Source organism: Oreochromis niloticus, linkage group LG18, assembly GCF_001858045.2.
Source record: "Oreochromis niloticus isolate F11D_XX linkage group LG18, O_niloticus_UMD_NMBU, whole genome shotgun sequence".
NCBI classification, from domain to species: Eukaryota; Metazoa; Chordata; class Actinopteri; order Cichliformes; family Cichlidae; genus Oreochromis; species Oreochromis niloticus.
The window spans coordinates 17,747,540-17,769,259 of NC_031982.2; the positions used below are offsets into that span (position 1 = coordinate 17,747,540).

The 21,720-nt window shown below is 39.7% G+C and overlaps 2 protein-coding genes across 3 annotated transcripts; one reads left to right on the forward strand and one right to left on the reverse strand.

Annotated features, from left to right (window-relative positions):
• Positions 1-1,537: 1,537 nt before the first annotated feature.
• opn7a (opsin 7, group member a) lies at positions 1,538-14,284 on the forward strand. The gene is made up of 6 exons (XM_003437884.4): positions 1,538-1,715; positions 3,802-3,889; positions 5,408-5,570; positions 5,672-5,799; positions 7,141-7,475; positions 9,950-14,284. The coding sequence occupies exons 2-6, from the start codon at positions 3,802-3,804 to the stop codon at positions 10,589-10,591; spliced, it is 1,356 nt and encodes a 451-aa protein (XP_003437932.1). The 5' UTR covers positions 1,538-1,715; the 3' UTR covers positions 10,592-14,284.
• Positions 14,142-21,720, reverse strand: ripk1l (receptor (TNFRSF)-interacting serine-threonine kinase 1, like). 2 transcript variants are annotated; one of them, XM_013270708.3, is made up of 11 exons: positions 21,563-21,720; positions 21,121-21,283; positions 19,990-20,146; positions 19,708-19,845; positions 19,395-19,626; positions 19,133-19,282; positions 18,288-18,364; positions 18,049-18,124; positions 17,298-17,894; positions 17,101-17,166; positions 14,142-15,478 (listed from the first exon to the last, which is right to left on the reverse strand). In XM_013270708.3, the coding sequence occupies exons 2-11, from the start codon at positions 21,279-21,281 to the stop codon at positions 15,180-15,182; spliced, it is 1,953 nt and encodes a 650-aa protein (XP_013126162.1). In that variant the 5' UTR covers positions 21,282-21,283; positions 21,563-21,720; the 3' UTR covers positions 14,142-15,179. The 2 variants fall into 2 exon arrangements, with proteins under 2 accessions (XP_013126162.1, XP_005476427.1); XM_005476370.4 differs by having other exon boundaries at positions 17,017-17,166.

Sequence of the window (21,720 nt, forward strand, 5' to 3'; positions counted from 1 at the left end):
CATGTTGGCATGTTTTATTCCATCATGGACATTAATTTCTCCCTACTTTCAGTGGCCATCTCAATTAATTCTTTTATAACACAGTTACACCTTGAATGAGGCTTTCATCTCCAGCTTGTGTGTGTGTGTGTGTGTGTGAGAGAGAGAGAGAGAGAATTCATGCATGTAAGAATGTAAGAAAAAAGAAGAAGAGCAATTGGCACGCAAGGCAACATTTTCACTGAGTGTAATTCTTTTGAGGGTAATTTATTCCTGCCTTTAAGATGTGGAAAAAAATTATTGTTTCCTTTTCTGGGGGGCATGTGATATTGATTTCTAATTAAAAGCAGCATACTATTGCTATTCCTAGCGCACCATTACTATCAGGTCTGTCTGTCCAGCATTCTTCTCCACCAGCTGATCCATCTCACCAACACTTGGTAATCAGTTGACAGCTCAGCACCTCTCTTCACCTGAGTGTCCAGAACATATGGCCACAAATCTGATGGTACGATTACAAAATCAATCATTGACTTGCGGCCTAGGGTGTCTCGTGTCACGAGCACTAATGGACACCCTTATGTTCAAATATGGTGTTTGTTATGGGCAAACTGTGGTTTGTACAAAAGTCTTTGAGTAAGATGATGGAGTCCCCAGGTGGAGCACCTTCAAGCACCCCACCCAGGGATTCCAACAAGGCCAGGTCAAAACTGTTGTTAAGCGCATAAGCACAGATGGCAGTTAGGACCCATTCCCTGACCTAAAGGTGCAGGGAATAAAACGTCTCGGCCACTGGGAAAAACTCCAATGTACAGGCGGCAAACCGAGGGGATACTATGATACCTACCCAAGCAAACTGCCACATGGTAGGGTCTCCCATAGCAAATTGGTCCTGGGTGAGGGACCAGGCAAAGAACGATTCACAAATCCCCAGGAATGAAAGGTCCAGGGAACAGTTCACCATGCCCAGGATAGGGTTACCAGGGCCCCACGCTGGAGCCAGGCCCAGGGAGGGGCCCAGGATAGGGTTACCAGGGCCCCACCCTGGAGCCAGGCCCAGGGAGGGTGCCCATTAATGAGCGTATGATGGCCGGTCCTTAGTCAATAGAGCCCGACCTGGCACATCCCGAAAAAGGGACATGGGCCCAACCTCCTGTAGGCCCACCACCTGCAGGAGGTGCTGTATAGATCAGGTGCAGAGTGTGCTGGCTGGAGATGTAACATATAATATAATTCTAATAATAATGGCCCAACATATTGCTGCAAAACTGTTAGCACCCCCTTACTCTGTTTTCCTTTGCGGTCTCTGGACCTAACCAGCTGATGCATCACCTGCCTCAGTATAGTGTTTTTTCTTTTACACTGAGAAATTATTTTTTGCATATGGGAAGATGCTCAGCTTTAATGACGCACCAGTGGCCCCCTTTGCCCCCTTGACGATGGGCCCACCGTATTGACGTCATTGATTGGTGCAGTTTTGGAGATTGGCGCTGCAGCCTGTTGTAGTGAATAAAGCTGGTCTCGTTTCACTGACTACTCATTTCCAGCCTGTGTGATAACGCTCCCTGCTGTTTTGTAGCCGCTGACGCTCTTACTGCTGCTGAAACGAGTCAGCATCTCTGCTATATTATTTTGCCTCCGCAACTGTGCGTGAAAGGAAGCCCGAAACTTTTTAATGGGAATTTAATTGGCTCAAACATTAGTGGACACACATTTGGGCAATTTTATTCGGCAAGGTAAGACGAAATGTATTGTAATTAGCTCAAACGAAAGACAAAATTCTCAGTAATGTAAGTCTAAATTGTGACAATGTTGACTTCCATTTGTTATGAAAACCACCAAACCTGTAAAAGTTTATTTGCAACTGGTTGACCTCCGGGGCTGGGAGACAGACGCTGAACGATCTTTAGATGCTCTTTGAATAGCATTTAAATAGCATGCAAAAGTTTAAGTGAAACTGAAAAATGGTGACATTCATACAGAAAGACTGGCTGATTTTTCAACACTCAGCTTTTCATCACTCGTTAGGGGTGCAGTTTCCTTTTATTCGATTTCGGCTAGGACATACTCCATCCCACCGCCGCCCTGCGGTTAAAAACATGAATGGATATAATTCTACAGGCTACACTCCCTTTAAACTTACCTAATTTACCCTAATTAACTACCCTTAGTGCTTGTAAATGAAGATAACTGTGTCTGTTCAAACCACCTGCCTTCTCTCTGAGAGGAGAAAAAGGGAGGAAGCATGGAGAAGTTTAACAGTGCAAACTCTGCTCTGTTCTTAGGTGAGTAAATGCGTGGGACTTGATCGTTTGAAGCTCTCAAAAAAATCAGTGATAAACAACACGGGTTTGCAGCTGTGCGAGCTAATAAAGCGTATATAACGGTGCGCCTCTGTGAGGTTTGCGCCTTTACGCACGGAGCTGGATTATAATTACTGCTTTTATCCGGCCGTGCCTCAGGCACATCTGTGATCTGTTACTGACAATAATCACTTGAGCAATACTTGAGCTGCAGGAGGCGTGTTATTTTGATGTACTTTGGATGTGATGAATCTCTGCTGATCCATCGCTAAATTTGTCTTTTCACGTGTTCCATCCGCTTGCAGTTTCACAAAAGAAAGATACACCCGCCAAATTATGTATTGACACTGCATTCATATTAAAATAAGAATTAATGAATAGTTTATGGACGTTAATTATTTTTATTTTATTTTTCGAATAACCTGATGTAAACCTTAAACGTTACACACTGTAGGTTTTTGTAGCACAACTGCCATCTAGCGTCAGACTGTTGTTCTTGACATGAACAGTAAACATCAGGATGTTGCGTGCAAGATTGCATGAACACAACCACTATTATTATTGATGTAGATTGTTTGTAATTGCACATATTAAGGTTCGCAGAACAAAGTTCTGCAGTGTTGTTCACGGGTGTGTTGGAGGTGCATTTTCCTGATACGACTTGTTTATTGACCCTGATTTCATCTATTGATTTAGACCTGTCGGTCACTATCTGATTTTGGTTGCTGAAGCAGAATGGATGCATGAAAAATGGGAGTGCTGATGATACTGGCAGTTTATACAGGCATGTAAATATACAGGTCCTCCAAATATTTCACGATGCTGAAAGGAATTACACAGCCATGCATTTTGTTATTGTTTTATTAGTCCCCTATGTCACAAGCTTATGAAAGACATATTTCCATATGTGTATATGAAACTGCTTTTTTCTAGTTGAAGAATATTGCATGTGTATAATTAACCTTACATTTATAATATAAATCATTGTCAATGTTTTAATGAAATACTTCAAAATAGTTAAAAAGTATTGAATATTTTTTTATTTTCAAATGAAATAATGAAATATGTAAATAATCAGATGAATATAATGAGATAAAAAGTACACTTGCCTGTGTAGGGTAGTAAGTATAAGGCGCTATGAAACTGCAATACCTCACATTATGGCATTACAGTAAATGTACCTGATTCCATTCCATCACTGGTGGTCTGTGGAGCTATCTAGTAAATAGTCCAATGTGCTAAAAGCTCCCCTGTGTTCACATGGCTCTTTCTACCTGGGCCTGTCTGCTCTGAGCAGTTAGTGTAAGAGCTACTTTAAGGTGATGTGTGAAAACCATCTACTTATTATGTTGAAAGATTGAATTATTTGATGTGAAATTCTACAAAAACATTACAGTTTTGGATAAGGTTTTGATAAGACACAATCAGAAGGTCTGAAATTTCCAAATCCTGAAGGTTTTACATGCACATGCAATATGTGAGAACAGTTAACAGAAAAGTTTCTAAAATCTGGTTACAGATGGGGTTGTTAAATGAAGACATTGCATTCCACTCTAGCATACCGGCACCACTGGATATAACTGTGGCCGTGGTCTACTCTGTTTTTGGTGAGTTAAATCTAGTTTACAATACTATCAATGAGTTTTCTCTGAGTTCTGCTCAAGCTGAAATGAATAGCAGCATGAAGCAAGGCATCCTGCAGCGAAGCCTTGCAAGTTCACTTTTATTTTTAACTGTGTTGCTGTGTGTTATGCATTCCAATTCCACCTATATATACCCACACCCACTGTGTACTCATCCATCTGCATTTACTGTTTGTATTACAGATGTCATACATGGTGTGGTTTATATATATATATATATATATATATATATATGTAGAACCAGTGATTTTGTTGGTATTAATGAAGATACTCTACATTTAATATTTTTAGAGAATCATCAGCAACTCTATGTATTTGTATATGTTGCTAGGTAAATATGAAAAAGCAGTATACAGTGTTATGCCTGTAAGACAGTAGAAGTGTGAGTTTCTTATTATTCTGTAGAACTATAATACTTTGAAAGTTACATATACACTTTGTGGCCACTTCATTAGATACTGTTCATGTGCTTGTTCATGCATGTAGGCATGATGAAGATGAATGGCTGAAACTCAAACCAAGAATCAGAATGAGGAAGAAAGTTGTTTTAAATGGTTTTGAATGTCACATGGTTGTTGGTGCTGGACAGGCTAGTCTGAGTGTTTCACAAACTGCTGATCTACTGGGACACAACCCACACAACCACCTCTATGGTTTATGGAGAATACACGGCATGTTGAACCTTGAAGCAGATAGGCTACAGAAGCAGAAGACCACACCAGGTGTCACTCCTGTCAGCTAAGAACAGGAACACTGCCTGATCTGATAAGTCTTGCTTTCCGCTGCAACATTCAGATGGCATGGATGGGTCCCAATTTGGCATAAAGAACATGAAGCATGCATCCATCCTGCCTTGTATTAAATACTGGAGGTGGTGTAATGGGGTGGGAGATTTTTGTTCTTGGGCCTCTCAGTACCAACTGAGCATTGTTTAAACTTCACAGGGTACCTGAGTATTGTTGCCGACTATGTCCATCCCCTTATGAGCACATTTCCTGATGGCTGCTTTCAGGAGGATAAACTGCCATGTCAGAAAGCTCAGATCATGTCAAACTGGTTTCTTGAACATGATCTGAGCTTTCTGTGCTGAAATATCCTCCACTGTAATCAGATCTCAATCCAGTAGAGCACCTTTGGGATGTGATTGAATGGAAGATTCACATCATGGATTCACTTTGAGCACATCATGTTGGTGCTTCGTTGTAGTACACTTTATATAGCACCCTTTGTGTCCTGTTTGTATTAATTCACTTCATATATTTACATTATTTTGTGGCCTTATGTTTTTTGGACAGATATAAAAGCCATATCTAATGTATTCTAGGCAAAAAACATATTATCCAATATGTTTGTCTTGTTTTAAACAGACAGAGAATTTGATGAGGCAATTTCTGAAAAGCCAAAACAAAATCCCTCCCATTGTCACCATCCCATCAGTATTTGATTCACATTCAGGGTTTTTGTTCTGATTTATTTTTGCAGGAGTATGTTCACTATTTGGCAACAGCACACTGTTGTACATCTCTTACAAGAAAAAGAACGTCCTGAAACCCGCTGAGTACTTCATTATCAACCTTGCTGTCAGTGACTTGGGCCTGACTCTGTCCCTCTACCCCATGGCGATAACTTCAAGTTTCTATCACAGGTACAAAACTTGGCGCCTACTCCTTCTCAATCATTGATCTTTGAGCTATGTCTTTGCTTTGAGCTGTCCTCTTTCTCACGCCCCCTTGCCCTCCCACACAGGTGGCTGTATGGGAAAACAGTATGCTCCGTATACGCATTTTGTGGCATGTTGTTTGGCATCTGCAGTCTGACCACTCTCACCCTGCTAAGCATGGTGTGCTTTGTGAAAGTATGTTATCCGCTCTACGGTAAGTCTTCAAAGAGGCTGTTTTTGCTCAGATCCCCAAGTGGCTGATTGTTGATTTATCTGTGGGAAGAAATGAGCCCTCTGTAAAGCACTGCACATTAGCTTTTCTTTGTTAAGTGGCAAGTCAAAGGGCTGCGCTCAATAAGTACTGCTTGTGATGATGGTTAACACTGTGCAACCGGGTTTTCTATTTGGTTCTCATCCCAGAAAAGTGCATTTCTTTCAGTGCCTTAAAAAAAAGTAGGACAAAAGTAATTTTAAAGTATGAGCCTACAAATGGACATATTCACATTAATTGCTTTAAACTTGTAATATCTAACCTTGCATATTTAAATAAGTGCTTATTTTATTTTCAGTCCCTGACAGACATAATATCTGCGTAGTATATGAGGCTGACGTAACATCACTCGTCATTTAACTAACTTAGATTGCTTTAGAGGGCTCATCTTTTGTCTTCTGCTGCAGCTTAATGAGTCGCCTAACCTCTTTATGTTCTACCTGAGCTCGTGTGGAAATTAGCAGTCTGTATAATTACCCAATGTACTTTTACTACTCCAGTGAAACTGGTACAGCCTACTTATCACCAAACTAAAATAAAAAAAAGACCTGTAAAATGCTGTGGATATGCACAGAGCCTTCTTTGGGGACTGAGCTCTCTCTGAAAAATGTTTAACCATTTTCCCTTCTTAAGAAACAAGTCATTGCCAATGAAGGAGAATAGCCATAATTAGCCTCCTGAAGGAGAACTCGCATTCCCGTGAGGTGCTCTTTCAGCGACTTTGTTTACTAAGATTTGAAGGCATGGATTTGAGTAGAGTCCCTTAGTTAACAAGGTTATTACATGGTTCAGTTTATGCAGGATTTCTTTGACTTAATAGTCTGCTCTTCGTTTGGCATGATTGCCCCATCTCTGTTCATAATGAAGGACGGGGACATGACTTACAAGCCTGTGTAGAAATTGCAAAAATTTGAACTCTTTCAGGTTGCCTTATGTTATCTTTTAACAGTAGTCCCATCACTTTCTGCCAGTTGCAGAATGCAAAGGAATGCAACATAATAAAAACACCTTTTTTGGAAGTCCAAAAAAGCCATTGGGAAAAGCTAAACACTTGTGAATTCAGATGCAGTTCTTCAGCACTATGCTGTATATGAACTAGATTATGGAGTATAAGCATCTTAGAGCACACAGAGTATTTTTCACATGGTAAAGCATCATTTACCATGCCATCATTTAAAGTATAAAAATGCACTGATCCACAGATGCAGTTGTGTGTCAGTGAAATAAATAATAACTCACATTCTCCTTCATCTCATAAACTATTAACACAGTCTGTTTTTACAGGAAACAGGTTTAACTCTGTTCACGGCCGTCTGCTTATTGCCTGCGCTTGGGTCTACGCCCTGCTGTTTGCATGCTCCCCACTGGCCCACTGGGGGGAGTATGGACCAGAGCCTTACGGCACTGCCTGTTGCATTGACTGGCGCCTGTCCAATCAACTCAGCACAGCACGATCTTACACTGTGGCACTGTTCATCTTCTGCTACATCCTTCCATGCTGTGCTATTTTAGCATCCTACACAGGAATCCTGGTCGCAGTGCATGCATCTCGCAGAGCTATGGAGGAACATGCATTGAGGCCGACTCACATGAGCAGCATCCAGATAGTTATTGTTAAGGTGGGTTAAGGTAAACTTCACTTAAACACTTCTGTGGATTCCTTCACCATGTTGTCCCCATAATATGCTACATGTGTGTTTATGTGTTTAAATATGTTATATTGAATTAATTATACAGTACTCGCCAATCACTAAGTAATAAGTAAGAAAATTAAAGTTTTAGTCAGTTTATTCACCTGCAGTTTTTTTTCACCTGCACTTTCAGTTTTAAATTAAAGTGCAGGAAGACAAAAAAACTTGCATAGTGTGACCACCCAGTTATTGGTGGGAAGGCCGGGGTTTATGGGTAGCTTATAAAACCACTGCCTTAGAGAGAAGAGTCCTGTTTAGAGTTCCTCGCCTCGATTTGTTGTAGAAATTGACAGTGACCTCAATATATCCTCCTCATGATGCAGTTTCTCATTAAGAGAGAAGTTCTGGTTTCACTGTGATGGATACTGCTGCCTTTGCTGATTAACCATCGTATTCTCTTCTCTGTAAGAACATCTGAGATTCATTTAAAAAAAAAAAAAAACTCATCATGAGGAGTGAGAAGAATGCTTTTTAAATCTTTGTGGCCTCTGCATTTAAATACAAACTGTTCATGTGGGGGTAGAGATCTCCTCACCCAGCTTTTTTCTTAAATTTTTTTTTTCCCGTCACAGTCTGGAGAGAATAGCAGGGGGTGTCAAAAGCACAAAATTAAATACAGGGAGGGCCAGCAGTTTCAAAGTGATTGCACAGGCTAACAAAACACATTGGAGAAAATCTCAAAATGTAAAAGTGTGTCTTCATTTTCTTCCAAGGACACCATTATTCAAATTTGTCTTTACAACAAATAGCTGTTTGTTTCCAGTGCTGTGAAATAGTATTTGCTCTCTTCATGATTTTGTAGGGGTTTTTTAAAATATTATATTTGTCATACTTAGTGTCATGAAACCGGCTGTGTGCAGGCAGGAGAGGACCCAGAAGCAGACTCACGGAAATGGGATGTAACTCAAAAAACTGCTTTATTTACAGAAAGGGGAAATAAACAATACAAAACTAAACTGAGAAGAACTAGTTAGCTAAACACTCGGGAAACACACAGAGAATTCCACACAACCATGAGGGAGGACGCGACACGGAACTGAGGGAGACGCGGACATACACAGAAGGATAACGAGGGGCGTGGGCGAACACGGGGAACACAGCTGACACTGATAATCATAACAAGACAGGGCAAGAGCAAACACAACATGATGTACACTGACGGGAGACTATCAAAGTAAAACAGGAAGTACACAGAGACGCAGACTGGAGGGGGAGAGAGAACACTGAGGAGCACGAGGGAGAGCGCAGACACGACGGGCTGGGGAAACATGGAATAAAACACAAGGAGGGGAACAAGGCACAAGAACTCAGATACACAGAGGGAGACACAGGGGGTAAATATGCGAGGGGAAATCTAATAAACCATACTGTACAGAATAACATAGGAACCATAGGATACAAGAGAACTCAAAAATAACACAGAATTATATAAAATGAAAACTCAAACACTGGGCCAAGAGACCCGGGACCATGACACTTAGATGTTCTAAAATTTAGATCATCAACCAGATTTTAATACAGAAAAAATACAAAACGCTGTTTTTTAAATGAATGGTTTCATTTATTAAAGGAAGAAAGCTATCCAAATGTACCTTGTCATGTGTATCTGTGTATCTGTGCCACCCTTGTCAGCAATGAGCCTTTTGGCATCGCTGTGAAGCAATCTTCTTTGCAAAACTGTTTTAATTCAGGAAGGATTTCAAGCATGAACAGCCTGCTTAAGGTCATGCTAAAGGGTCCAAGTCTTACATTGACTAGGCCACTCCAAAATCTTCAGAGGTGGACTTGCTGTTTTGGATCAATGTCCTGCTGCACAAGCTAAGTTTGCTTAAGATGGCTGGACATTCTCCTTCATGATTTTCTGGTATAGAGTAGAATTCATGGTTCCATCTATTTCAACAAGTCATCCAGGTCCAGGAAAACAGCCACAGACCGTCACACTACCACCACCAAATTTTATTGTTGTTATTATCTTCCTTTTCTGACATGTTGTGTTACTCTTATGCAGTAATGAGACTCAAACCTTCAAGAAAGCTTAGCTTTTGTCTCATCAACCCACAGTCTTTCTGTTCTTTTGGTCAGTAGTGGTTTTTAACTTGGAACTATCCCATTGATGCCATTTTTTCCCAGTCTCTTTCTAATTGTTAAATCATGAACTTTGTAACCCTTTCAGGATCTTTGAGCCTGCTTCACTTTGTCCCACATATTATATTTAAGTGATACAACCTGTATTTAAGTGATTTCTTCATTCAGTAGTCTGACATAAGGTAAGGTTTTTCAGATAGTTGGGAAAGGTGACAAGTGTTACAGTCGTGTTTGTTTTGTTTTTTTTTATTTTTATTGGGATTTGGTGAAAAGAAATGTTGAATTACACTTTCTGTTCTTGTTCTTTCTCCTGCTAGCTGAGTGTGGCTGTCTGCATTGGTTTCTTTGCGGCATGGAGTCCGTATGCTGTGGTATCCATGTGGGCTGCCTTTGGACACGTCGAAAACATCCCTCCCATGGCATTTGCCATGCCAGCCATGTTTGCAAAGTCCTCTACCATCTACAACCCGATCATCTACCTGATGCTAAGACCAAACTTCCGCAGGATGGTATGCAGCGATCTGGGTGCACTATGCCAGGTCTCTATGAAGGGCTGCATCTGCAGCCAGTGCCAAGTAAAGTGCTGCTTAAAGCCAAAGATCAGGGTCAGACTTCGTGCAGTCCAAAGACAGACCATTCACTTTGCTTCATCCAACTCCCCTGCTCAACCACCAATAGTGACATTAAAGGGTCAGAGCTGTGAGAAGGGCAAGGATGTGTTTGAGTGCTTCAAACACAGCCCTCAAATATTTGGTGTCACTAAGCCAGCTGCCAGTGGAGAGTTATCACAGGATCGAGGCATTCCAGTTCCTCTAACGCACGTGCAGGACGCAAAAAGTGAGTGCCGAAAAGAGAAATCCCTTATAGCCACCTCATGGGGGAAAAGAACTTTAGAAACGGATAATTTCTGTATCAATTTGGAGATGGTTCAAAGGCATGCAAAAGTGGCCTGGCCCTGATATTTGTTTATATTTCTGAGCATATTCACAAACTGTATCAATATTTTCAGGCATTAATGATACATACCTGAAGTGTTTGAGCAACAACCATGTCATATATTTATTTATTTATTTATTTATGCTTCTTTAACTTCTCTTCCTATTCATGAAAAATGTGCCAAGCTGCATGGCCCAGATGACTTTACTTGGGGGGTTTCCACCAACTGAAATAACTTCCCAGGGAAATGTATTAGTTTCAGATACTTTGAAGGTATTCGGTCAATAGCGATGCACTTTTTAGGTGTTGCTCTGGGTTTCAGTGCAGCTAAATATGTAAAATGCATTAAAATATTCCTCCACCTCAAACACTCCTCCAAGCACTGATGGAAAAAACACACCTACATTTTGATTCCACATTGGCTAGGTAATACAAGTGGAATGTCTCTGTAAATGTTTAAAATCCTCATTAATTCATTTCTATTTTCTAGGCTTTACATCTCTAGAATTTGGTGTTCATATTTGACTATTCTTCTGGCTAACAGTGCTCTCCAGTTAAAGGTGAAATTATGCACTCTAAGAGAAGTGCTATGCAAATAGCTGTCAGCCTTTTACTATTAAAATATTAGTCATTTGTTCCAGGTAGAAGAAAAACTTTAGTTTGACCTTTGGAAATTCAGTATGTATGACACGTCCAACATACTACTTTAGTATGTTTGGGAAGCATTTATTATGAATGTATTACGTATCGTTATCCCATAGCTATATTGAGTTAAGCTATTTATAATCATGGCTCTGTGTATAAAAGGTATTCTGTGATTTGCAAGGTAATTGTTTTTCCTTTGATTATTTATCACAGCAGCACACCCCTGTGTATAGATAGAAACTGAGAGTCAGCACTTCCTTTACTGTAACATTACAAACAGTGTTTACACTGACCACTTGCAGGTACTATAATAGTGGATGGTGCTTTGTGAACTATCTATGTATGTGATCTAGAAAATGAAATATTTGTGCAGAATACTGTTTTTAAGTTATTGTACAGTCTATCTCAATAACACAAACTTCAAATCAGTCTGAGTAGAGAATACTCAATACTCAAAATATTTTATGCAACAATATTTTTTTTTTACTTGTATATGAGCCACTTCATTAGGTGTATATGTATTCAACTGCTTTGTCATGCAAATACCCAATAAGCCAGTTACATGGGAGCTATTCAATACATGGTCAAGACAACCTGCTGAAGTTTAAACTGAGCTTGAGAATAGGAGAGACAGGTGATTTAACTGTGTCATGGTAGAGATGGGTGCCATCTGTAGGGTTTACAGAGAATGGTCTGAAAAAGAGAAAGGATCCAGTGAGCCGCAGTCCTCTGGGGAAAAAAGGCCTTGTCAGAGGAGAATAGCCAGTCTGCTATGAGCTGACATTATGGCAACAGTGACTTAAATAACCTCTTGTTACAACCAAGGTATGCAGAAGAGAATCTCTGAACACTGAAGCAGATGGGCTTATCATACTGTGTGTCACTTCAGCTAAGAACAGGAAAAAGGCTACAATTCACTTACCTAAATTAAAAAATGGAAAACTGTGCATCCCTTTATGAGCACAGTGAACCCATCTCCTGATGGCTGCATCCAGCAGGATAATGCACCATGTTAAAAAGCCCAGATCATCTCAAGCTGGTTTCTTGAACATGACAGTGAATTCACTGTATTCAAATGACCTCCATAATCACCAGATCCCAATCCAGTAGAGCACCGTTGGGATGTGGTTGAATCTGTTCTGTAAAGTTAATATGAATCTGAATCTGGACAGTTACCCAGGACCAAACAGACCATTTACATAAAGCTTCGTTTTTAGATTCATAGCTGATGTTCCTTTACATGAGGTCATCCAAAGAATCTACAACAACTTCATCTAAATAAAATATTGTTGTTGGTTTTTTTTTGCTCCCTCCCATATATGTTTCTTTTTTATGACCTGTGTACATAAGTACATAATCAGATAGTCTACCGACCCTGAGAGTACTATTTAAACATCTTCAAATCTGAAACTAAACCTGCATTTATATGTAATATAAGTATGTATATGTGCATTTGTAGCTCAGAGCATTATCACTAAACCATCGACTTCAGGGACTGATGTCGTAAAAGTACACTAGCACCATGTCGGTAATTCATTAGAAAGTCCATCAAAACATGAGTTTGAATTTCTTTTAGCTTTTTATAGTCTGGATTGCTCAGTTCACTCAGAGATCACTCAGGTCCAATGCTTTGACTCACAATTTTTTATTGTTAAGAAAGTGACCTGTGTTTCACATCTCACCATGTAACCGGGTAGTTTTAGCATAAGCTGACAGAAAAATAAACACACACTGCGGTACACAATATTTACTTGGAAGGAAAATGTGTTTTTCTGTGACATAAAGTGTTGTGCAAAAGTCTCAAGCCACCCCTCAATTCTTTACATTTTGCTAGAAACAAGAGAACAGTGTAGAGCGATTTACTGAAATGTGCAAACATGGAAATACAGTATAGGAGGCAAAAACAGAGTTTATACAATTCTAATGATCTTAAAACCATGACTGAGATAGATTGCTGTAAACATCTGTAAAACATCTCACTTGGTACATATTGATTTGAGCCACAAATTTTAAATTTGGAGCCACTGATTTTCAACCCAGTTCTTGCGTTTTTGTCATACCTCAGCCTTTTTGTCCCCATTCATCTGCTGTAAATGTATATTTTTTAGGCGTGCCACTTCAGTGTTTGTCCTCCATTTATCCAGTTTGCTCATATTTTTTTAAGGACAGATGCCACATCATACCGAGATATTATAAGTTTTCAGCTAACTGCTCTTTGGAAATCCCCTCGTTGGTGCAAAAAACTATTTTATGCCTGTCTAACTGCTTTATCTTTGGTCTTTTTCACAGATCCAGATAAAATGTGAAAAACATTTTATAAAAAACTAGTAAAAAACAGCTAGTAAAAAACACACATGTGCCTAAAGATACAACTAAAAATAGTTTCTTTCCTAGGGTGTCTGTTATGTGTCCCTTGTGTTAGGTGCATTTCTTATACTTGAATTATTCATTCTGCAGCGTCAGGTGAGTTAAAAAACAAGAAAAACATTCCTCTGAAAGTGGTCAGGTACAATGACTGGACTGAAAATGAGTGAAAAGTAGCCCGTGGCAAAAGAAACACAAAATAAGACTTTCAGAAAGCCCAGAGAACTTTAGCTCAGGACAAATTTTTAAAAATTACATGAACGTCTGGCTCTTTTGACGCACAATATGAAGAGTGGCTCAAGAATTTTGCACAGTACTGCACTGGAGAATGACACACTTAAAAATTAAAGCCTGTTGCTGTTTTTAAACATATGATATAGTGACCGCTCGGGACTAGTTATCAGTAACTAACTTCATCAACATATTTGTCAGAGGATAACAGCTGTAATGAATATGATGAAGAATCTGCTAAACTAAAACATTATTCGAAGTTTGAAAAAAAAGGAGGTTTTTAATTGATTAGTGCAAAATGTAAAAAACCAAGATTTTTTCAAGGTCACACTGTCGCGTTGAAACACACATACACAGTTTATTCTGGAAGTAAAACTACATTACGCTTTGGAAACGTGTGAATATAAGGACTTTTCATACATGCACGAAGTTCTTTTGTAATGCTGAAATGTAGTTTGTATGAAGATGAAGAAAGAGATTTGACATGCAAACCCTCAATACTGTCTCTAACTAGGCAGACACACTTCTCTCTGTCTTTGGCAAAGATGCTATAATCCTGACGGAGGGAAAGTAACGTTTCAATCCACAATGCTTATTGTGTTTGAATGAATCACTTCATTAACATTAAAAGAATTTAATCACCAACCCACACATACTTTTGCTTTACCGTCATTAGATTAATGGTAGCAGTTTGGCTTACTGGTGACAGCACGCGTTTTCAATTGCATTTCATTGTTCCTTATGACTGCTGATGTTTTCAGCTTGTCACAGGCTCATTGACCTTACCTGTTCTGTGATTGTAGTCATTATGTTTGTGTTGGACTGGAATAAATGTTTACCACACACCATTTGACAGTCCCTGTACATGAATTCATTATTCTGTTAATGTGCACAAACCCACTGGCTTCTTCATACCAACCAAAACCCAACAACCTCAAAACAGTTCATATTCAAATTTAAACCTTAGCCTGAAATGAATATTTAGAGCCTTGTCAACATATAGAGCAATGCAAAAATCCACAATATTGAAATTTCATGAACCCGACCAAGTTAATATCTTCTTGGCAGGTGAAGCTATAGCCATTTAAAAATGCAATTGGATCTTATCACCATCACAAAGGCATTCAGTTTCATCGAAACAGTGTTTAGTAACTTGTCAAAGACTATTTCCTAACGACTGACATTAAGCTCTATGTTTATCATTTTTGAAAAGCAGAAAAATGTATTTCAGATGAGGTGATAAGTTTTCAGTGTGTCCACCTCTACTAAAGTGATCCTTCAGGCTCAGAGCCATTAGCAGAGTTTATAATTGTGGCCACCGTAGATGATAAATCATTCAGAGAGAATGAGACACGTCAGTTGCTGTAAGTTTTATCCCAGTGAGGAAGACGAATTGCAGATGTCCAGTATTTTCTGGATGACATCTACCTTTATGTTTCCGTCTAGAGCTCGGCAAAGCTTCCCAACTGTACACCCAATACAGCCCTCCTTCATTTTCCAGCGTTCCAGCATCTGGTGCACCATTTCTGGCAGACCATCACGATAGCAGTCATGCTCTATGGTCTCTATATCCACATTGGTCAGACCCAAACGTCGCGCACAGCGCTTCCACTTGGTCCCGATGTTTTCTCTCAGCACGTCCAGGTGCTGCTCCGTCACAGCATGATCCTCTAACGGAAACACAAGATAGATATATTACAGAGGTGCCAGCAGCAACAGGATATGCTGCATCCAGGAAAAGAAAGAAAAGTTTCATGAGGAAGGAAATGCAATATGTTTGTTAGAACTCAAGGACACACAAAATGCATTTTGGTGAATACAGTACTGTGCAAAAGTCTTGAGCCACCACTCTTTTATTTGTATTTTGCTTCCAAGGAGCCAGACTTTCCTGTAATTTTTAAAAAGTGGTCTTGATCAATAGTTTTCCAGGCTTTCTGGCAGTCTTTCTAAGTTTTTCTTTGGATACTGGCTGCTTTTTCAGATTTTCAGTGCATTCCTTGTACCTGACCGTTTTCAGAGGAATCTTTTTTCTTTAAATGCATAACTCAAGGAATGAACCAGTGTTGTGTCTCCACATAGCTTATTTCAAATTTTATCTCTAGGCTCTTTGTTACTAGCAGTCTGTTCCAAAAAATTATTTTTTCAAATTTTTTCTAGTTGAATTGATGAAAAATGCCAACAAACAGTATTTTTGCACAAAAAGATGTTTCCTAAAGACCTATTCTCTAAAACTTTGGCATATCTTGGCATTATGTTCAGTGTAATTTGAGGACACCGGGCAAGTGGAGGCCAAAATATGAAGTGGTACACCTTAAAAAAGTGTCTGAACAGTATCTTAAGAAACAGACCTGAAGTAGAGGCCTGACACAGGACCTGGGAGATATATTAGAGCCATTCTCAATGAAGGGAAACCAGAAGATGAGGCCGAGGTATTCCAAATTACACAAGAACTGACTGAAAACCAATGGCAACACTCTAATGGAGTGATGAATTAAAATGTGAAAGTTTTAGAACAAGTACCATCAGATTTTGATCTGCCATTCAACACCATCTGGAAAGCAACAGCTTAATTTGCAACCGCCTGATTTTTCAGCATGACAATGACCCCAAACACTGCATTACTGCAGCATAGGCCTACCTGGATAGAAAAACACTGTCATGGATTAAGGCAGTGTAGGATCATCTTGAGAACAGAAGAAAAGGCAGTAAACATCCAAAGAAGAGCTTTGAATGTCCTTCGAGAACCCTGGAGAACTACTCCTGAAGACTACTGAAAGAAAGTTTCCCTAAAAGAGCTCAGTCAGAAGAATAAAGATGGTAATACCAAATACTGACCTTGTACTGTACCTTATATACTGTATTTCCTTTGATGTTTGCACGTTTCAATACATTTCTGCACCTATTTACCATTTTTCTCTAGCAAACCATAAAGAAATGAAGAGTGGTTGAAGACTTTTGCACAACACTGTAACACTGTAAATATTTCTTTTGCCCACAGAAAAACTTAGAAGGGCAAATTAAAGCTTATGGGTTTCTAATGGTCATATGTGACCGAAAACTACATATCACTGGGGTTTGGAAAGATGATCCAATAAAAATCAAAATCACAACAACAATGTGTTCAACTACAGCTCTAGTAAATTAAAAGTGCATTTGTGATCTTCAGTCCATGAAAAGTTCATAAACAGACAGAAATGTTATGGTTTACCATATTTCTGAATGCCTTCTTTGATGGGAGAGTTAGTTGAGCTGTTAGCAGATACAGATGACAAGCTAAGAGAGGGGTCATAACCTCTGATGCTCATTGTGTTGTTGCTTCCAATCTGAATCCCGCTGGCGTTCTGAATGTAAAGGGATCCTGGTCAGAAAACAAAAACAAACACACATAAACAAAACTGATCCAAAAACAAGGAGATAACACAAAAAGCTGCAAACACCCCTCAGGGATTAGATTTAGAATTTCTTCAAACACTTATGTTTTAATAGTACCCTGATCGTGCATCTGGCAACTCTTTGAAGTGGTCAAAAGATGTCCAGAGGTGAGGTCAGGGGCAGACGTATCAGACACTGGGTAAGTTGGCCAGGACTGCTGCCGGTCCAAGTGGGAGTGGGGATGTTGCTGGTTAAACGCTGACAGAGAGGGTGTGCTCGAAGAGATAGGTAAGTGGAATGGAGTAGGTGTGGAAGAGGTCTCAAAGGCACCTGCAGGGAGACGATACCAAGGCTCTTCCTGGTTTGTGGGCTGCAACGGCTCAGCTTTTGTCCAGGAAAGTACAGAAGATTTTTCTTGCTCTGGTTGCCGTGCAGAGTAATCCGAAATGCTGACGTTGCTTTGCAGGAAAGGATTTGCGGTATGGAAGGAGTTGCCAGCATCGGAGTGGTTCTCACAGTTATAACTGCCGTGTTTGTGGTACTGAAGCTCCCGATCGAGCTTCTCCTGCAACTCTGAAGGGCTGTTACTTGCCTTAGCATCTGTCTGAAGATGCCCTGCACATTGTTCATATTGGTTGCCGTGCAGATCCTCGATACTGGCTTCAACTGGCACGGACACGTTTCTGTCTGAACTTATCAACGGAGCGGGGCAATCTACAAGTTGAGGAGAGACAGTAAAACAATAAAGCTGCTCAAATGTTTTCAGGATTTCTAAACAGCATTAAATGGAGCACAGAATGCAAAGGAGGGCATCAGAAAATATACAGTGTGGTTTATTCTGACGACCGGGTTTACGGAGCACACTCACCTCCTGAAAAACTTTCAGGGCTCACTGATAAAGACTTCATCTTTTCAACAAGATCCTCTGGGCCTTCGTATGAATTCTGCAAGAATAAATAAAAGAATTAAAAAAACTTAAATTTTAATAACACTGTCATTAGGAAAATATGTTATACTGTATTTATAATATTTGTTTTTATTAAAATACTGCTTAATGTCTGTGATTATTTTAAAAAAATGATCACATATAGAAAACATTAATTCAACCTTCAGGTGAAGTAAATCTTTCTCTACAAGTGGTTCAAGGTTTTCCATGTAGAAAGGACGGAAGATGTTGTAGGCCTCTGCGAGACATTAAATAGGAGGAAAGAAAAGCGATTCAATAAAACTTAAACAAAAGTGTTAAATTCACTTTATACACTCACTGGCCATTTTATTAGTTACATCTATTCAACTGCTCGTGAACACCAACAAGCAACTCGATGCATTTAGATGTGTAGACATGGTCAAAATGACCTGCTGAAGTTCAGACTCAGGATGATTTAAGTGACTTTAAATCTAGTGTGTTTGGTGGTGCCAAAGCGGCTGGTCTGTTTATTTCAGAAACTGCTGATCTACGGGAATTTTCATACCCGCCCAACTCAAAGATTTACATAAGAACATGATCTAAAAAAGAGAAAATATTGTTATTGTATTGTATACTATTGATACTAGACCTCAGAGGACAATGGGCAGACTGCTTTGAGCTGACAGGAAGGCAACAATTACTCAACAGCAAGAGTAATTCACATAACCACTCATTACAGAAGAGCATCTCATCTGAATGCGCAACAAGTCGAGTCTTGTGGCAGATGTGTTAGAGCAGCATAAGACCACAGACAGAGTTCACTGCACTCAAACTGCCAGATCTGTCAGACAGAGCATTTGTTGGATGTGGTGGAACAGGAGATTTGCATCTTGGATGTGCTGCTGACAGATCTGCAGCAACTGTGTGATCCTATCGTGTTGATATGGACCAAAATTTCTGGGAAATGTACCTAATGAAATGGCTGATGAGTGTACGTGGTTCCATCAATGAGTGCTATTTTGCTTAAAATACACAAAAAGGAAACCTTTAAAAGTCGGTCGTTCCTGAGGATTGTGATCCCAGCATCTTTTCATGAGCTGAATTATTTCAGAAGGCGTGTCCTCTGGAATAAGATCCTCTGCCGGTCGGTCACCGTTACGAACACACTGGCTGATTTGGTCTTCACTCCTGGCATCTGGGCATAAAAAGATGCTTTTTTTAAATGGCTGCAATGACATGCTGTAAGAGGATATGCTGCATCTGGTAATCTTTGGCAAACTTTGGCATGTCATGACATCACAGCTCACTTGCATATGGCTCTTCCCCTGTGAGAATGACCCACACCACGATGGCAAAACTGTACACGTCAGACTTCTCAGTGGAGGGATTATGAATACTCTCCAGGTGCTCCGGGGCCATGTAGCTCAGTGTGCCAGCTCCTCTCACACCAGTCGATTGCCTCATACGGCTCTTCCTTCGAGATTCCTCCTTGGTGAGTTTACTCCACGTTTGGCAGGTGGCCAGACCAAGATCTGCAATCTACAAGAAATCCTTCACCATGACTGTGAATGCCAGCAGACAGAATCCTACATGTGTCATGACCCAGAGAGTGTAATGTACCTTGATGTGAAAATCCTTGTCCACTAAGATGTTTTCCGGCTTGATGTCCTTGTGTATGACATTCTTTTCTGTGAGGTACATCATTCCCTCCAAAATCTCTAAGATGATTCTTCCCTTGATAGATACTGGCACACTGACCTGAAGAACAGAGAGATTATAGTGTAATAATGCTTCAGTTCATGATAAACTGACAAAAGTGGAACTCTTTAAGGTTACACGCTATAGATGAAAACCACAAAAGCTGTGTTTATTACAGGTATTTATTGATTTAAGCCTACTAACGGTCTCCAGCATGTCCAGTAGGTTGCCTCTGGGGATGAGTTCCATGACAAGAGAGCAATCTCGATCCTCCATAATCACACCCAGCAACTTGACCACTCGCTCGTGGTTCAGGCTCGCCATGATCTTTCCCTCCTCCAGTAGTGATTTTTTACTCTCCCTGGAAAGTTTGTTAAATGTAATAAGAGAAAGCTTTTGCATAGTAAAAGGGACAATGTGAGCATATTCTTACCGACTTCAATAACCCAATTCTGATATTTATGCATGTGTGGGCGTGCAGTAACAGATAAGTAAGAAATATAGTCTTTAATTCTGTCTTTCTGTTACCATTTATAATCATACAGACAAGCCAGAGCAGTGATTCTGTTTCTAGTGCTACAAAAATCAATATATCATTTTATACTGATAAGGATTAAGATAAAGACAACATTTTTAAAAAATGTGTAAAAAAAAAAAATTGGGTATTTGGTGGAGCTGATTGAAAGTACTGAGGCAAGACTTTGGATTGGCATGTGCCTCACAGTGCATCTGAGATACAAACAATAAGCTGAGAGGTCAAACAAAGTAAAAGTATCAGCAACATTTTTTTATAATCACTGTTAATATTTTGTATTTATAAATACATAAATACAATTATAAATACATTTTGCATTTATTTATATTCAGACTGTTAAGGGGACAACGCACTACATTTGAAATGTTGTCTCAAAAAATAAAAAGTGAACAGATATTCTTCACAACTTTTAAACAACTAAATAGTCAATAATTAATAGAATAATTAATTCATATATGCGGATATAAAAAACGGATGCTGGACTTCATCGGCATTGAGCTGAATCAACCTGTCTCTATTTCCTTGTGCAAAAAGGAAGTGGTTGGACTTAATACCAAGGTAGTGTCCCTTTTCACAGCACACTACCTTGGTATAGACAACCGTAATAACGAGTACATTCATTTACATCCGTGTGTATTCATTTGTGTTATTATACTTTCTGCACGCTCTAAAAGTGTCTCGCTTGGTTGCGTGGAAAACTTCGCGGGACACATGATTCAAGTTATCATTGGACGAAGGGGAATACCCTTGGGTAGCACATGCAGTAACACATTACAACAACTACAACAACAACAACTTACTCGTTGCGCAGACGTCCAGTGTACATAGTCTTTAACACCACCTGTCCCAGCGTCACATGATAACATAAGTAAACTTCTCCAAAACCTCCGTAATCCAGGGGTTCTTTTATAATGAGATCCGTCGACCTCATGTGAAGTGAGTACTCAGGCGCGGTGGCCATCCCTGGGAAGAATTCACAGTGTCACATCGGAAAAACCAAAAAACCTACAGCTCAAACAAAGCCGTAACAAAGCGCACAGGACACAGGTTAATGACTGAATCGGCTAATCAACCATCCGTAACAATCACAACACTGTCACAGAGGTCAGCTAACAGCACAGGCTATCCCAAAGTGTCGGCATCTTTAACTGACTTCACTTCCATAACTAAATTAATTACTCGGGAAACAAAAGTGTAGGGGGAACACCCCCATTCACTTCCAGTATCAAACAAAACAGTTACCGAAAATGTGCTGGAAAAGTCCAAGTAAAGCAGTTTATTTCTATTTCCGGGATTTCCTCGACGACCTACTTCAAAAGTGAAACGCGCAAGATAAAAAAAAAAAAAACTACAAACAGGCTTATAAATCGATGACAGAAACAATCCAGGGCTGCTAGTAG

Excerpts from the sequence above, each read along its gene's own strand:
- ripk1l (XM_005476370.4), bottom strand. The coding sequence starts at position 21,281 with ATGGCCACCGCGCCTGAGTACTCACTTCACATGAGGTCGACGGATCTC. Across the intron at positions 20,147-21,120 it reads ACTGGACGTCTGCGCAACGA|GGAGAGTAAAAAATCACTAC; the intron begins GTAAGTTGTTGT and ends CAAACTTTCCAG. Across the intron at positions 17,895-18,048 it reads CCCTGAAAGTTTTTCAGGAG|ATTGCCCCGCTCCGTTGATA; the intron begins GTGAGTGTGCTC and ends CTCAACTTGTAG.
- opn7a (XM_003437884.4), top strand. The coding sequence starts at position 3,802 with ATGGGGTTGTTAAATGAAGACATTGCATTCCACTCTAGCATACCGGCA. Across the intron at positions 3,890-5,407 it reads CGTGGTCTACTCTGTTTTTG|GAGTATGTTCACTATTTGGC; the intron begins GTGAGTTAAATC and ends TTATTTTTGCAG. Across the intron at positions 7,476-9,949 it reads TCCAGATAGTTATTGTTAAG|CTGAGTGTGGCTGTCTGCAT; the intron begins GTGGGTTAAGGT and ends TTCTCCTGCTAG.